This window comes from Chlamydotis macqueenii, chromosome 22 (genome assembly GCF_036417535.1).
Source record: "Chlamydotis macqueenii isolate bChlMac1 chromosome 22, bChlMac1.mat, whole genome shotgun sequence".
Classification (NCBI taxonomy): domain Eukaryota; kingdom Metazoa; phylum Chordata; class Aves; order Otidiformes; family Otididae; genus Chlamydotis; species Chlamydotis macqueenii.
Window position 1 is genome coordinate 505,887 of NC_141577.1, and position 15,261 is coordinate 521,147.

Sequence of the window (15,261 nt, forward strand, 5' to 3'; positions counted from 1 at the left end):
GTCCCATGCGCTACTCAAGCATTCTTTCATCTTGCTGAACAAGTCTTCAGCTACTGAAAAAGGAAGGCAAGCTTTACTCTAAATTGAGTTTGTGTTTATTTAGAACATGAGGTTGCACAAGCTGGTTACTTCTGCAAGTAAAAGTTATTATGCATGTTACTTCTAGTACATTAAATATACTAGTGATTTTAGTAATTAATGGTGGCCTCCAAAGTAGTATTTTGATGCAACTTAAAATGGCCTGCAAAATCTCTATACCAGAGATGTAGGGCTGTCATATGTGCTTTGCCAGAGACGACCCTTCACACAGCTGTTCCTCTTTCCAGGTTCTGTTTAATCTCAGCTGTGTACTTCCCGTAGAACCTCTCTGCCTTCTTGTTGAACTTGGCATTTCGCTCATTAATGTAGTCGATGTCGGCATCGTCATTGTAAGGACGTCGTCGGCTGTATTTCTCGCGCTTTTCAATTCTGTAAGACAAACAGAGTGAATGAATCCTCTGATTCCACAAAGCTTCTCTACATCCCACACTCCGTCACTTTATCTTGGTATTGACTTACTGCTTTTCAAGATCTGCAACCATTCTGTCAATCCCTTCCTTAGACGGCACGTGAGTCCCATGAAGGAGGCTGTCAGAGGTGGGATAAAGCGCCTCCCCACTGGACGAGAGGAACAGAGGGGCAGCAGTTTACACAACTGTACTGATAGCTTTGAGATTCAACTGCTGCTGTTTGGTTTTTAATTTAACGCTTCAGGGCACCTGTATTAAACTGGGAGTCCAGGACTCGGGTGAGAACATGTTGATACTAAAAACAAGCGCTCTCAGTTATTTTGAGTCAGCAGCACATGCCTAGTCATCTACTCACACATTTAAATATAATTTAATTTAAATATAATTGAATGGACAAAATACCACCTCAAACTGAGTAATACTATGAAGAAATGTCATCAACTACACCACTGCCACTCTTGCCTACTGAAGCAGGGATTGCAGAGTAGATTATCAAGCTGTGCATTTTAAGATCATGTTAAGAAACTAATTAATATTACAGTGGGTATGAGAATATTTGCTAATAATGTAGAAAGAGCCCAGACAATAGCAGATGACCGAAATCAAACTTACTACTGTTCTTTCAGCTTCTCATACTGCTCCAGGTCAGGTTTGATCTGCCGCGTTAACCGCTGGTACTGGCGCAGCTGAGCAGACGCGTAATCTTTGGGAAAAGGGTTGGCGGTAAGGCGAAGGGGTTTATTTTGTGATTCAGTTTGCTGCTGAAATACTAGAAAGGTGTTCATTAGCAAAAGGCATAATTAATGGTTAAGACATTACCTGAAAATCCTAGATCTGGATTTTTCCTCTTCTTTTTCCTTTCCCACCTCTCGGCATCCTCAGCACTGATCTCCAGCAGTTTAACTCGCTCGTAGTCTTCTCCTCTTGCCGCGCATTCCTAACATAGCACAAAGAACACTTCAGTTTTAACAATAAAGTGGCCAAGCATCAAGCTTTGTTAGAACTAGATCAGTCCAGTCAGCCTCTAGTGCAAGACAATGATTTAGACAACCAAGAGTCTAATTAGGAGATAGATTTTTGGGAGGTAACATCTGTAAAAGCTCCCAAGACCATGAAGGGGGCTCAGTGTCCCTGCAGGCGCTCAGGCTGAGGCCCTGGGTTACAGGCACCTCTAACAGCATGTTTACCTTCTTCTTTTCCTCCACCTTCAGCTCCCACTCCAGCCGAGCTTTTTTGGCTTCCCAGTTTGCTGGCAGTTTAAGTCTTTTATCTTCTTCCACCACTTCCTGGTGATTCAGCTTGCGAGCCTCGTTCTAGCACCAAAACAGTTACGGAACACAGACCTCCACAGACGCGTGCCAGCACTTCATCACGGACACCAACCAACCAACCCGGCACCCCCCGCCAGCCGCCCGCCCCGGGAGAGCGGCGAACCGGCAGAACCGCCCGGGACCGGCGGGCTGGGTCGGGCGGCCGCCGCGACCCCTTCCGCCTTGCTTCCCCCGCACCGGCAGCGGCGCTGGCGGGAACCGGCCCCGCCCCCGGCCCCGCCGCGTACCCGCTTCATGTGCAGCTCGCGGAACTTGCGCAGCCGCTCCTCCCGCTTCTGCGCTGCCGCCGCCGTGCCAGGCCTCGCCTCGTCCTCCGAGCCCGAGGAGCCCTGAAACAGCCCGCAGTCAGCACCGGTACCGGGAGGGAGCCGGGGAACTCGCCCTTGTCCCCGTTCCCGCCGCCGCCTCACCCCGCCATCGCCATTGGGAACTCCCAACCCGCCCAGCGCCGACACCACCGCCGCCATCTCGCACGGTAAACACTTCCGCTTCCTCTCCGTCACTTCCTGCCGCGGCGGCTCCGCGGCGCTCGGGCGCCCCCTAGCGGGCGGGCGGCGCTGCCGGCCGTGCCCGCAGCTCGCGAAGGGGCCGGGACGCGGCCTGGGGCTCCGCTGCCGCCGTCGAACCGGCGCCCGACGCTCCTCGCCTCGACGCCTGCTGGTTTTTTTTTTTTTATTCCCCTGCAGCCGAAGAGGCTTCAGGCTCCGCTCCCCGCCAGCGCCTGGTAGCTGGGGGTGCCGCCGCGGCTGGCCCCTCCCCGCGCCGCGGCCCGGCTGGGACGAGCCCGTTGCCACACGGGGCTGTTGCGAGGTTTCCGCGGGCGCCCCGGTCACTGTCGCTCTCCCGGCCCCCGGAGGCTGTGTTCTGCACGCACGGTTTGGGCTGCGCGGGCTTTGTTTCTGTGCGCCGAGGGGAAGCTGGCGGAACGCGGTGACTCGCCTGGTTTGTTCTGGAGGCAGATGGAAAGCCTTGTCGCTGTGTCTCGGGGATGTCCGGAAAGCAGTCTTTAAATTATCCCTGTATTCCAGACACTAATGCTGGGGCAGGCAACCTGCTGCGGCCTCGAAGTGACTCCATGGTTTAGTAAACACTGTTAATCAACGGTTTTTTCTCTTTCCAAGGAACCAATGGGGTGACGCAAGCTTTCTAGTCAAAGTAAGGAAGCAGCTTGTGAACGAGATGGACTGCTGTGCCTCAGCTCACCTGGGAGCACAGCCGAGGTGCAGGCATGGAGGAACCAAGCAGCAGCATCCTTCTGTGACGTCTGTCCGCTCGGCACCTCCTGGCATCTCTCAGGTCACCCACAGCAGGTTTGCTCAGGGAGAAGGTTGCAGCTCTCAGAGTTTTGCTGCAACTTCTGAGCAAAGAAATAAAAAATCTGCATAATATTGGTGGAGTGGCCAGGATCGTCCAGCTGTACAAAGCCAAAGGTGCATTTCTTACCAGGGTTTGTCAGTGATATTGATATGCACGCATGAATGCATCTATGTGTATATATGTATGATGTCTTTATGTTTGTACAGTAAAGGTAGAAGGGTTCAGGACTTTTGTTTTTCTTTGAAAAAACGATCCAAATCCCAGAAGGTTAAGAACTGCCAACTGACGGTACATTTTTTAAATTGACATTGTCGGCTGCGGCTCGTGGCTTTCCAGCAGAGGGAAATGCAGCACAAGCGATGAGGGGTTGTGGCAATGGCAGGCAGCCCTGGCAGAGGCCGACTGTCTCTCTTCTCTTTAAACTTCACTTTCTTCCGCTGCCAAACTCTGATGCGTGCTGAGTGATTAAAAATATCAGATACAGTGTTACCCAGCGAGGAGTCAAGTCACAGGAAAAAAAAAGAAACCCAACCTAGTGAAGCCAGTGCTGTAAAACCGAGCAGATTGGGGCAAGGAATGAGAGGCAGAAGGCTTTTGTGTAGCTGTGTTGAAAATATTTTGAGAGAAAGGAGAGGATTGTCCTGATGTGGTTTGGGTTTTGGGTGACCTCCATCACCTGCCTTGTCCGTATCCCTGCAGCTTGGCTGGGGGTTGTTGGATTTCCACGCACGTTTAGCGAGCTGCCACCACACTGGGGACAGGGACCACTGGTACTGGAAAAGGGATCTCGAAAGAGGCAGCCAGCGCAGCAGTTGATGATGTTGCACAGTAAACTGGGCGGTGCGCTATCAAAATCTGAGTTACGTGCTTGGCCCACGATTTTACCAGTATCTCCCTGCTCCGTCTGGAGCTCCCGGGCCCTCTGACCTGATCCTGTCCTCGCTGGCTGAGCCCGTTGCAGCAAGGAGTGTCCCACCGCCTACGTAGGTGGCTCTGTGGAAATGTTTTTTAGCAAAGGTTGTCCGTGCATGACAGGAGCAAAGAAAAGCTGAGAAACATCTTGCTGCAGCTGCAACCCTGGCCGTGTCCAGCAAGTCTTGGTGCTTGTAAAGAAGAGTAGCAGGGTCCAGCCCTGCTCACGTGCACTAGGGTGGCACTTTGCTTCGGGAGCTGTCTCCGTGTCCTCCATGTGTGGGAACTGGTTGCCACACTTGGGATCAGAGAAATTTTGGGAGCAGAGAGGGATGTTGGCCTGGCTCTCGGATGCATGAAGCACTGCATCAGCCGCATCCCCCTGCAGCCCGCACCTGCGGTCCCTTGACCAGTCTTTTATTTTCTGGAGCAGCCCAACAAATCTCCTGTGACACCTGTGCGCTGGGTCGCTCCGAGTCTCCTCAAAACATGAGTCAGGAACAAGCGGAGGGACGGGCAGCGGGGAAGGAGGGTGGGCCTCTGGGCAGAGGCTGCCAGATATCTGCTCTGCTCCGTGGCGTGGAGGTGTGCACAGCTCAGCTGCAGAACGAGCCCATCTGCCGCTTGCGTCCTCGCTACCCTGTTATTTAATCACGGGAAGCTGCATGGTTTTTATGGGTTTGTGCAGTGTCTTGGCCCAGCCAAGCCCTGGGCTCGGTGGAGCCTCTTTTCCCTTCTCACCTCCGTAATGCAGTTAGAAAATAAACCCCAGAGGTTTCCCTGGCTTCTCTTGGTTTTGCTTCTGGGTCCAATGCTAACTCAGGGAGCCCAGTTCCTGATGCAGGTGCCGAGTGCCTCCCCGGCTCGGTGATACTGCTGCAAATCCCAACCTGGCCTGAAAGAGCAGGAAATTCACCCAAACCCGCCTTGCGCCAAGGAGCAGGGACCGGTCCTGCGCGGGCTGACAGTGAGTACACGCAGATCTGCTCTTGCTGTCACTTACAGTTAATTTATTTTTAGATTAAAAAATGTTTTTATTTCTCATGCGCACAGAATTGGCACTGCTTTTTTGGGTTGTAGCTGACTCCATTGTCTTCTCCAGTTATGCCTCCCCTGCAGTGCTGAAATGAAAAATTCCAGTTACATATTGTACAGGGGATGGGAGCTCGGAGGAACTGACTCATCTTGGTTATATTTGTCCTTTTCAAAGGGGAAGATCCTGGTCGAGGGGTGGTGAAGGGAGCAGCACCGGTTGTCTCCCAAGCCACCGCAGCAAACGGGACGCTTTTATCAGGGGTCTGCAGGGCGCGCGGCCGAGTGCCCCCGTGAAGGCAACCAGGCGCCCTCGCAGCGTGGAGCTCCTTGGGCTGCTCAGACAGTTGAGGGAGCAGAGAAGGGAGGGGTTTGTGTCATTTCTCAGAAAAATAACTGTGGCTCCAGCACGACAGAGGCCACAGCGTGCTCCCCAGGAGGCAAGCCAAGCCCCCGCAGGTAGCGAGCCCCAGCCCTGAGAACGTTTCCCACCCCCGAGGGAGGGCGGATGGGGAGGACAACCCCAAGCTGGAGCTGCAGCGAGGTGCTGCAGGGCGCCCAGCACGGGTAGCGCTTGAACACAACAACCGGGACACCGGGACGTCTGGTCCCTCGCCCTGAGCCAGGGCATCCATCAGCATCTCTTCCCTAAACGTTGGCTCTTGCTGCCTCTGCCCCACCGCGCAGCCTCCGTCTCCCACCTGCCCGGGCTGACCCGCTGCGGCACCCAGCGTGGGGGCGGCAGTGGCTTGAGCTGGGCGTGCGGCACTGTGGCTGGGCATGCGACACCAAAGCGTGGGGGTGCTGTGCTGTGGTTGGGACATGCGGTGCTGTGGCTTGGACATGTAGTGCCACGGTTCGGGTGTGCAAGGCCGTGGTTCGGGTGTGCAGTGCCATGGTTCAGGTGTGCAGTGCCACGGTTTGGGTGTGTAGTGCCACGGTTCAGGTGCGCAATGCCAGAACGCCAACCTGCGACACCACGACTTGGACCTGCGCTGCCACGGGTCAGAGCTGCGGCACTGTGGGTGCTGCTGGAGCGGGCAGGAAGGCGCGCTGCTCTGCGGCGGCCAGGGGCAGCTCCTCTCCCCTTGGTCCCACATGGGAGCTCGCCCCTCCCCAGCTGCCGCGTGTCACATTGGAGCCGTCACGTGCAACCTGCCACATGGGCTTCTTGCGTGTCAGAAGGGAGCCGTGAGCGTGCTGGGGGATGCGATAAGGCCCCGGCACGCGGTGGCGTGAGTACAGCTCTCCTGCGCGGTCGCAGCAGCTGCAGGAGCCGCTTCCACTTCCTGCCCGTCCTGCCTGTGCAGCGCAGCTCCATGCTGTTCAACAGCTGCCGCGCTCCATCCTGTTTCGTGATGAAAGGTACTTTAGAAGCGGAAGAACGTTATGATGATCAGGAGAAATAATGTACAGGCAGGGCTGGAGACAAGGCAAGCCTGCGCTCATCCCGGTCCCAGCCCTTGGGATGGGCGATGGCAGCGGGGGGATGGACATCCTCAGCCGGGCAGCAGGGACCCTTCCCCACCTCCGATTTTAGGGGAAACCGCAGGGGCGAGCGTGGGTGGCACATACAGGGTTGGTTTGCCATGCTCCCCCTGGGCCCGCTCGCTGCAGTGCCATCCCGGCTGTGTGCCAGGGTCTGGGAATCTCGGACCCGTGGCCAAATCTCCTTTCAAACTGAGGATGAAAATTGGGGGCAGGAAACAAGGCAGCGCCTGGGGTGCCCACGTGGCTGGGAGCCCTGGGGCTGGGAGCAGCGGGGTGCTAAGAGCGACCATGCTGGGAAGCCCTTTGCAAGCAGAGGCACTGGTTTGGGTAAAGAGGAGAAAAAACAGTTAAAACTGGAACAGGACCAAATAAGACTTTCAATAAATTAATCCAGTGAGATGGATGACATAGTGGTGTATTGGAAGATAAGATTAATCAGATAATTTTTACTCATTGGAACAGATCTCATGTGCTGCTTTATTGCGTCTGGTCATTAACCATGAAGAAATTTGGAGACTGGGGAAACGTGAAGATTGTTTGGGTTTTAGGTAGAAGAGAAGCTGGTTTTCTCTCAGTCCGGTTCCTTTCAATCACTGACTACTGTTTGTGTCCTGTTGGGTTGCAATTATAATCTTTCAGATCAGACACATAATCATTGGGCTGGAGAGCAAAAAGTACCTGGGTAATGTGCTTAACAGAAATTAACCTGGTTACGTTCATACTCTATTGAAAATGAGAAAGTGCTGATGGTCAAAATCAATTCCTCCCCAGCCAAATTACTGCAGGGCTGGCTTAGGGTTTCAGCTAAATGCTCAACCCTCAAACAATGAGCCTGGCTATATTGAATTAGGCTCCCGACCATATAGTTCAGATGATGGCAGCGGTTTGCCTTCAACACCAGCAGCGACGCGGTGGGCACAATGGAAAATCCACCCTGTTTCCTGCCGGGGCCGTGCAGAGGGTCCTGCTGGGTGTCCTGGCTGCCGGCCGAACGAGGGGCCACGGGCGAGCTTTGCCCAAGCCTTCCCTGTCCACGTCACAGCCCGTCGGTCCGGGATCGTAGCTTGGATTGGGATGCTGGGCTGGGGGACGCGGGGTGGGATGGTTTGGGATCCGCGGCCCTAAGGGCCGATAAATCACAGCCTTTCCAGGTGTGGGGCTGATGTTCCTTTTGGAGACTTCTTAAGTGCCTGGAGAGCGGGGCAGCTCCCCACAGCGCTTGTCAACTCCTGCCCAGTTACATCTTTTCCCTTAAAAGCCGGAACCTCGCGGAGTTTCCTGGATGAGAGCACCTCCGTCATTAACCATGAATTTCAAATGAAGCAGATTTGCAGTATATATCACAGAAATACGCCGGGGCGAGACAGCGGGAGAGCGACCCGGGCTGCTCGCCTCTGTGTTTCTCCCCATGCTGGGCTCTGGCTGGGAAGTGGCCGGGCCGCTGTGCCATCCTCGAGCGTCGGCCGCCAGCATAGCCGCAGTGGTGCGGCGGCGCAGGGCCGCTCCCTGTGCACCGCCTTTTTGGGAGGTGCCAGGCTGGTTCTCCCCTGGCCGCTGTAGGATGGGGATGGGGATGGGGATGGGGACACCTTCAAGGCTCCCAAATCCCAGCAGCAGGGATCGATTGCTGGGGGCGGACGTTTCCCTGGGGGAATGTGACGAGTGGCAATTAATTAGCTGTCAATAACGGGGAAGGATGGGACCCGTGGTCCCGCTGTTGCAATTAGGAGAGAGAAGGAGGCCGGAGGGAGGGATGCTGCGAGCTGGGCGGCGTGGTGGGGGACCCTTCTGCTGTCGGACCTGGCGTCAGTCATATGTAATCCACAGCACCGCGGCATCCTGAGAGGCTGCCCCGGACACCAGGGATTTGCTTCCCTCCCTGCTGTGGGACATGGGGCTGTGCCCCAGGGCTGTGCCGGGATGAATCCGTCCCCAGCGGCGGCGGGGCAGGGGGTGGCTGAGGAGGAGCAGCCTCTCCAGGCGCGGAGGGAGGATAACGTAACGTTTCCCCGATCAATGAAGATTTTGGTTTGTGAGTTATTAGCTCGGTGTCATAAACTATCTCAAAACCACAAAAGTAAAATAATAAATCTCCCTGTTTACCTCCTGTGCCTTTTTTTCAAGCACCAAAGTCCCTCCAGGCATCTGTTCGATATTGCATTGGCCGATGGCGAACACAGATCACAAAGACAAAGCTGGATTTTGGGGAATATTAGTTGGTCTTTGCTGTTTTCCAGCACATGGCGGTGTGCAGGGAAGCTCCCACGGGCTCGCCGGGCACCACAAGCAAGTGCCGGCCTCGTGACGAGCGCAGCAGGGCAGGGGCTGAGCGGGGCCAGAAGCGCTGGGTGAGTGCGATGCTGCCGCGGTTCCCGGGGACGTGTCCCTGTCCCATGTGGGCTCCATCGAACACTTTGGACACCTCTCACCCCTGCCTTGCCGTCCCCGCAGCCTCTGTGTTTTCACCCCTGCAACGGCCAAGCTCTCCCAGTCTCATCATCGCGTCCTTGTAACCCCGCAGTGAGCCCCCCGGGTGGGAAGCACATTTCAGCCATCGTTAAACATTAACCAGCAGGCACCTCACCCCCAAGCTGCTTTTCGTCAGCCAGCTCCCTCCAGGGCTCCCAGCACTCCCAGTACACCACCACAGGTGCAAAACTGGGGGTCCATGGGGCACCCGTGCCAGCGGAGGGGCAGTGCCTCCCTTACCCCCATCCTGACAGTGCCCCAGGAAGCCCAAAGGTGTGGGGATGTCTCCTGACCCACCCCAGCCCCTCCTGCCAGCCACAGCTTTTCTTTTTAAAGATGCTTCTGGTCACTCTTCCCAGTATTTTTGTCTCCTAGCCGTGGCCGCTGCATCCTCCCTCATCATTAACTGCCTGGGTTGGGTCGCTCCGTGGTTTCCCCCTATCCCAGCGGTCTCCCCCCTCATTACCCACCAGAATAAACCTTTCAAAGAAGAAAAAAAAGAACGGTAAAGGCTCTTTCAGGCAAGGCCAGGGCCAGCGCGTTCCCCTCTGTGGCGCTGGGAGCCAGGTCTGGGGAAAACTTCCAGCTGCAAAGAGAAACCGGGTGCTCGGCCACAGCCGAGACCTGGGAGGAAAAAGCGGATTGCAGGGCAGGGGAGGGCGGACAGGGATGCAGGAGCTCACCCCGGAGGGATGCTGGAAACCCAGCCTCTCTCTTTGCAGAGCAGCGCTGGAAACGTGTCGTTTCCCGTCTCGACACCTGGATTTCGGGAACCCCCACGCTGTTCAAAGCCAGAGAAAGGAGGAAGCTGGCCCCTTCCCTGACCGTGGGGAGCCGGAGCGGGGTCCTGCTCCTTCCCGTGCGCCGCGAACCCACCCCGCAGCCAGTGCAGGACTCAGGATCACAGGGCTGGAAGACGAAAAGGAGCCAAGTGGGAGCATTTTGGGGGCGCAAAGCTGAGCTCCCCAGCCCCATGCTCTCTCCAGCCACTGGCAGCAGGATGCTCTGCAGCCAGGCTCGTGTCTGACACGCCGTAGCAAAGCCCTGCTACAACACGAGGGGTTTTTTTTTTGCGGTTGCGGAGTTGGATTCTGCTGGGATGTAAACAGGTGCAGCTTCTTGGGTTTCTTCTGAGGCCTGATTTTGGCCCCTAAAGTGTTAAGTGAGTGCTAAGCCCTATAAAATTACCCTTTCAGCTACTATTTCTGCACAAAAGGCTTTTGGCGACAAGATATGCCAAAGCATCTGATGAAGTAATATGTCTATTCTAATTTGTGACATTTATTATTAACAGGGAAAAGAAAAAAAAACCCTGCCAGAAAGAACTCTTAATTGAAGGACTATTGTGCCGCGGTAACTGCTGTTAAATTAATCTGCTGCATTCCTTTCCACCCACACACTTTAAAACTTCCTGGTTATAATTAGAACCATTTAAAACCAATTTGACACTCCTTGGATGATGCAGTTCAGCTGCTTAATATGGTGAAACTTTGGTGAAAGGAGCGGAGAGGGGCTGCGAGCAAGCTGGGTTTGCTCGGCTTTTGCGGAGGATCAAACCCGGCAGCCGACGCTCTTGCACGGGGATGTCTGGAAATGCAAACTCAGTGCTGTGGTCCGTCTCGGTCCTCTGGCTCGGCTCATGGGAGATGCTCCCGTGAGAGCCGCCCAGAGCATCCTTCACCTGGGGGCACCCGCGGCTGCTGGGAGGGCTTGGCGATGCTGGTCTCTGCTGGGGGGGGCAAATGCCTTCCCCCTGTTTTGGGAGGCAGCTTGAGTGGTTGCCTCCTCCTTTGTGTGAGGTGATAAAAGCACCAAAGCAAAAAAAAAATGCACTGGTGCAAAAATGTGTGGGCATTCAGACGTGGTAAAAAGGCGTTTAACTGCAGAACTGAAAGGTGTTTTTTTGACAAGGGTAGACCTCAGAGGCATGCTGCTGCCGTGCACCTCAGCCTGCCTCGAAACCTTGGCTGGGGCCAGGAACACCTCGGAGGGTGCTGGTGCGGGGATGGATCTGGGGAGGGTTCTCGGGCTGCACGGGAGCTGTTTGCTGGGAGAGCAACCAGAGAAATCACCAGGCCCAGCCAACAACGGGCGCTGAGCCCCAGCGACTGTCACTTCTGCAAATCTGTTCTTGCTCGGCCGCCTTTTTCTGTCGTTCTCGTAACCACCTGGGTGGCATTTTGATGGCGTCTGTGGGGCCGCGCGTAGCTCTCCAGCACATCCCCGGCCACCTCAAGGCAAAGCCAGTTCCTCTAACGGGCCCTGGAAGATCCCGTTAGTCACGGTATCTTTACTGTCACCTTCTGTTTCCTTCTCCATTTGGCTTTCAGTTTTGTGACATGTGTTAACCAGGACTGTGTGCCGGATCCAGGCCCAGCCCCGCAGCTTCCTCACCCGCCGCTGGGACGATTTCCTCCCGGTGCCCACCTTGCGCCCGTCCACCCAGAAGCCAGGGGTGTGATGGCTTGAATTAATACATTTTAGGGGAAAACATGGTGTTTTGTGCTCTATGCCCTCTGTTTCATGTGTTTTTCCCCTCAGGGAAGGGCTGCGATGAAAACCTTGAGGGCTCGAGCCCTGCTCCCGGTTCCCTCTGCCGCAGCTCGGTTTCAGGCTCCTGCTCAGCCCTTGGGGCCGTGGCTTTTCGGACATGCTACCCACAGAAACGTGGGCTGCTGTGGCCCCGGCGGCTCCACAGAGCCCACCCTCTCGGCAGGGGCCAGTAACGGCTCCCGCTCCTGCCCACTGCCGCTGCCAGCTCGCCCCACGAGCAGCTTCAAGCATGTATTCAGCCATTCTGGCCAGCGCTATTTGCCCTCTTTTTGGGGCCAGATCCCCTCCTTCCCAGGCCAGCACCTTCACTTTTCTTTGACCCCACTGCTTTCCCTCTCGCTGACATTTTACATCTCTCCCAGATGCCCTTCATCACCCTCATAGTCCCCCTCTCCCTCCTCCCTTGCGCTGCCCCCCACGAGGTGGGGACGTGCCCTCGCGCCCCATCCAAGCGAGTGCTGGGGCGGATCTGCCAGGAAGGGCAAGGAGAAGGAAATGTGGATTTTTTTTCCCCTCAAGCAGGCCCCGGCTATGGGGCAGGGACCCCCTCGTTGGGGCTGGCAATGGGGAGCCACAGCCGACGGGTCGTCTCCGCAGGGATGGCCGGGGCTGGCGTCACCGCGTGTGTGGATTTTGTTGTTTTTGTTTTTAATAAACAAACTCCAACTTTTTAGATTTTGAATTTCTTCCCTTCTGTCCTCCCCCTTCTTCTGCTCTGGAGCACGATCAGCCCCCAAAGAACAGAGGTTATTTATGCATTTGTCTAATCTGTATTGGTTGGGTTTATTTCTTTTTTTTTTTCCTCCCTTCTTGCTACTTCGTAATTTTTTCCCAACTTTGGAAGCGCGACAGAGTGGCCAAAGGAAAAACAAAACAAGGATATTTCTGCTATCCCGTAACTTTGCAAAAATGCTGCGTGCCTGTGCTGGTGCGCGGCAGGGAGCGTAACGAGAACCAGGGACTGCGAGCTCCGGCCAGGCGGAGTAAAATTAGCCGAGGAGGCGGGAGAGGGGGAAACGTCTTCATCCTGGGAAGCCTCCGGAGCCCAGATGGGCTTGCACGGAGCGAGCGGGATGCGGACTGCGCTCACCCCTCGCAGCAGGGCCGAGCCGAGCCTGAGCGTGATCTACGAGTCCCCTCTGAGCGTTTAGCACTGCTCGTTACGGCCTCCCCATCCGTCTCCCTCTGCCAGCTCTCCTCCCTTCGGAACCCAAGCCAGGGCCATTGCCTTTCGCTTCCCACCGAGCTGCAGCGTCTCCCTGCCTGCTCACCCCAAATCTGGGCTGCTTCGTCCCACCCTTGCTGGGTACCCAAAGCAGAGCTCCTGGAAGGAGCCGTGCACCCGCGGCCGCGTCTCCCGGACCCCCGGCCACCCCGGGGCCAAGGGAGCCTGTGGAGGGGAGCAGGGACACCGAAACCTCCCCGCCGCCCGGGGCGGTTATTTCACTTGTTTATGATCGCGGTCTTGGCAGCAGGCGTCAGCTCGGCGCAGGGGCTCTGCCAGCCTTTGTCGCCGCGCCCGCTGCTCTGCGATGCCATCGGCGGCGGCTGTCCCTGTGCGTCCTGGCAGCCAGCTCGCCGTCCTCGAGCAACAGGCGAGCAGGGGTTTGTCTCTGCGTGCCCATAAAACGTACAGATGCAGCGTGGATTTGTGTCTTCAGGAAAATAAATGAAATAAAAAAACCAATCCAGGCTGTATGTTTTAAGGCATAGAAATCCCTCCAGGTTCTCGCCGCGGGGCTGTGCCGGTCCCTGACAGCCATGCACGGTGCTTGCTGGGGGCTGTGTGAGTGTTTCTGAGAAACGTCATGGGCTGCGCTGGTATTCATGTGTGGAAATGTCCCTGAAAGTACGTGTAGAGATTAGGGCGTGCGCAAACGCGATTAGGGAATCGGTGCTGCCAGAGTAGAGGTCTGGGCTGAGGACTCAGCGGGAACTGATTTCGGCGTCATGGAGGGTCACTGAACGGGATGCAAAGCCCGTGCTTCTTAGCAGGAGGGTGGTAATTAGGAGAGATGCGTGCCCGGCCGGTGCACGGGTGACGCTGCAATGCTGAGGGTGCAGGGCGTAGCACAGCGCTTGCTTCCTTCCTGGGAATGGAAGAAGAGGGATCGGTTGAAATCAAGGGGGACAAGGAACCGACCGAGCCTGTTCAGAAGCTGATTGGATCTGACGTGGTCTTCTGAGCTCTCCGAGTGGCATTTACTGCTAAAGATATGGGAAAGAAAATAAATCTCCCGGGCCTGACAGCTCGCTTTAATTAATAACAAACCAACTGCTCGGCAGAGAGGGATGCATTTCGGCACTGGAGGTACCAGAGCAGGGCTAGGCGATGGGGGAGTAGAGGGTTTGCCAGCCCTGCTGCTGGGCCCCAACGGGGAAAAAAAATAGGTAAAGTTAAAAAAAAAAAAAGGAGAAAAATAAAAGAGCAACAGGTGGACGCTTGTGATGAGAAGCGTGAAGGCTGTGCTGTGCAAGGAGCTGGGCAGACCCTGCCAACGGCGCGGGGCGGGAGGAAGATGCTCCATTGCTCGCTTTCCTGCTGCTCCACCCGCTGCTGGATCACCAGCGCTCGCAGCTCGGACCCGGGGCAGGCGGAGCTGCCTCCCAAAGTGGGGCCGCTGGGCTGGAGAGGGGAATAATCTATATATGAAACCAGGAGCTGCTGAAAGGGAAGGGACTGTCGCCGGGAGCGTTCGGCTGCTGGGACAGCAGTGACATTCCCAGCTGCTCTGTCGTCCCAAAAACCCGGGGAAAGCCCCGACCTGAGCATTTAAATCAATGTACAGACCCAATATTCTTGTTTTCTCCCTCGGTTCCACAGTGCTGGGAGCCTACAGCCCTCGCAGAGCCGCCCAGTGTGGGTGGATGCTCTGGTGCTCCGGGAGCCAGCGCATCCCTTGGGTTTACACGAGGCAGCTTCAGCTCCTTGGCCCTTTTCTGGGGCAAATTTTCCTCTCTCATGCATCACGGCAGGGTGAGAAGGGCGCAGAGCCAGTGCTGTGCTGCAGTGTGGCCCCTCATTATAACCCTTTGGGGTCCTGCGGCTCCAGAAACAAAGTCCAGACCCATGGTTTGGAGCTGGCACAATTTGGGGGGGTGACAAGGAGACAGGCCAGACGCCTGGCACCTGAGCTGCCCCACAAAGCAGCTCCAGCGGAATGGGGTGGCAGCAATTAGGGATTAATTAGATTAATTAGCTGCAGTGGGAGGGAGGGGAGGCTGCATCTCTCCAGAGAGCCAGCCAAGGAGATTTTGGGTGTTGCGTGCTGCAAACTGCAGGAGCTGCTTTGTCAAACTGAGTCTTGAAAAAGCTGCTGCTGCTCGGAGCTGGTGTGATGCTCGGGTATCTCAGGATGTGCTCGGGGTCCCCATGCTGCTGGTGGGCAGCAGAAGCTGGAACTGGGGCTGCCCTGGCCTGGGGGGGGGTGCCTGAGCGCGGGGGAGGAACGGAGCTGTTCTCCCTGGTCTCTGGCCCAGCAGCTTTGGGGGGTCTCTGCGCGGTGCCGGAGGGGGGTGGCCAGCGGCTGATCTTGTGTTTGGCTCCCTGGGAATCCCTGCAACGCTTTTCATCTAACTGAAAGAAAAAAATTAGTAGTGTTTTCTTCTGGACTGGTTGGAAAAGGCTTCTGAGCTGCTTTACAAGG

At 56.0% G+C, this 15,261-nt stretch overlaps 1 protein-coding gene across 1 annotated transcript; it reads right to left on the minus strand.

Annotated features, from left to right (window-relative positions):
* Positions 1–72: 72 nt before the first annotated feature.
* On the minus strand, positions 73–2,320 carry SYF2 (SYF2 pre-mRNA splicing factor). The gene is made up of 7 exons (XM_086764882.1): positions 2,251–2,320; positions 2,068–2,169; positions 1,697–1,822; positions 1,329–1,446; positions 1,122–1,212; positions 559–657; positions 73–468 (listed from the first exon to the last, which is right to left on the minus strand). The coding sequence occupies exons 1-7, from the start codon at positions 2,305–2,307 to the stop codon at positions 303–305; spliced, it is 759 nt and encodes a 252-aa protein (XP_086621008.1). The 5' UTR covers positions 2,308–2,320; the 3' UTR covers positions 73–302.
* Positions 2,321–15,261: the final 12,941 nt, after the last annotated feature.

What these genes read in the sequence shown, in the direction of transcription:
- SYF2 (XM_086764882.1), bottom strand. Translation starts at nt 2,307, where the DNA reads ATGGCGGCGGTGGTGTCGGCGCTGGGCGGGTTGGGAGTTCCCAATGGC. An exon ending in TCCAGATCTAGGATTTTCAG is followed by an intron (nt 1,213 to 1,328) that starts GTAATGTCTTAA and finishes CTTTTCCCAAAG; the next exon opens with ATTACGCGTCTGCTCAGCTG. An exon ending in GAGAAGCTGAAAGAACAGTA is followed by an intron (nt 658 to 1,121) that starts GTAAGTTTGATT and finishes CCTCTCGTCCAG; the next exon opens with TGGGGAGGCGCTTTATCCCA.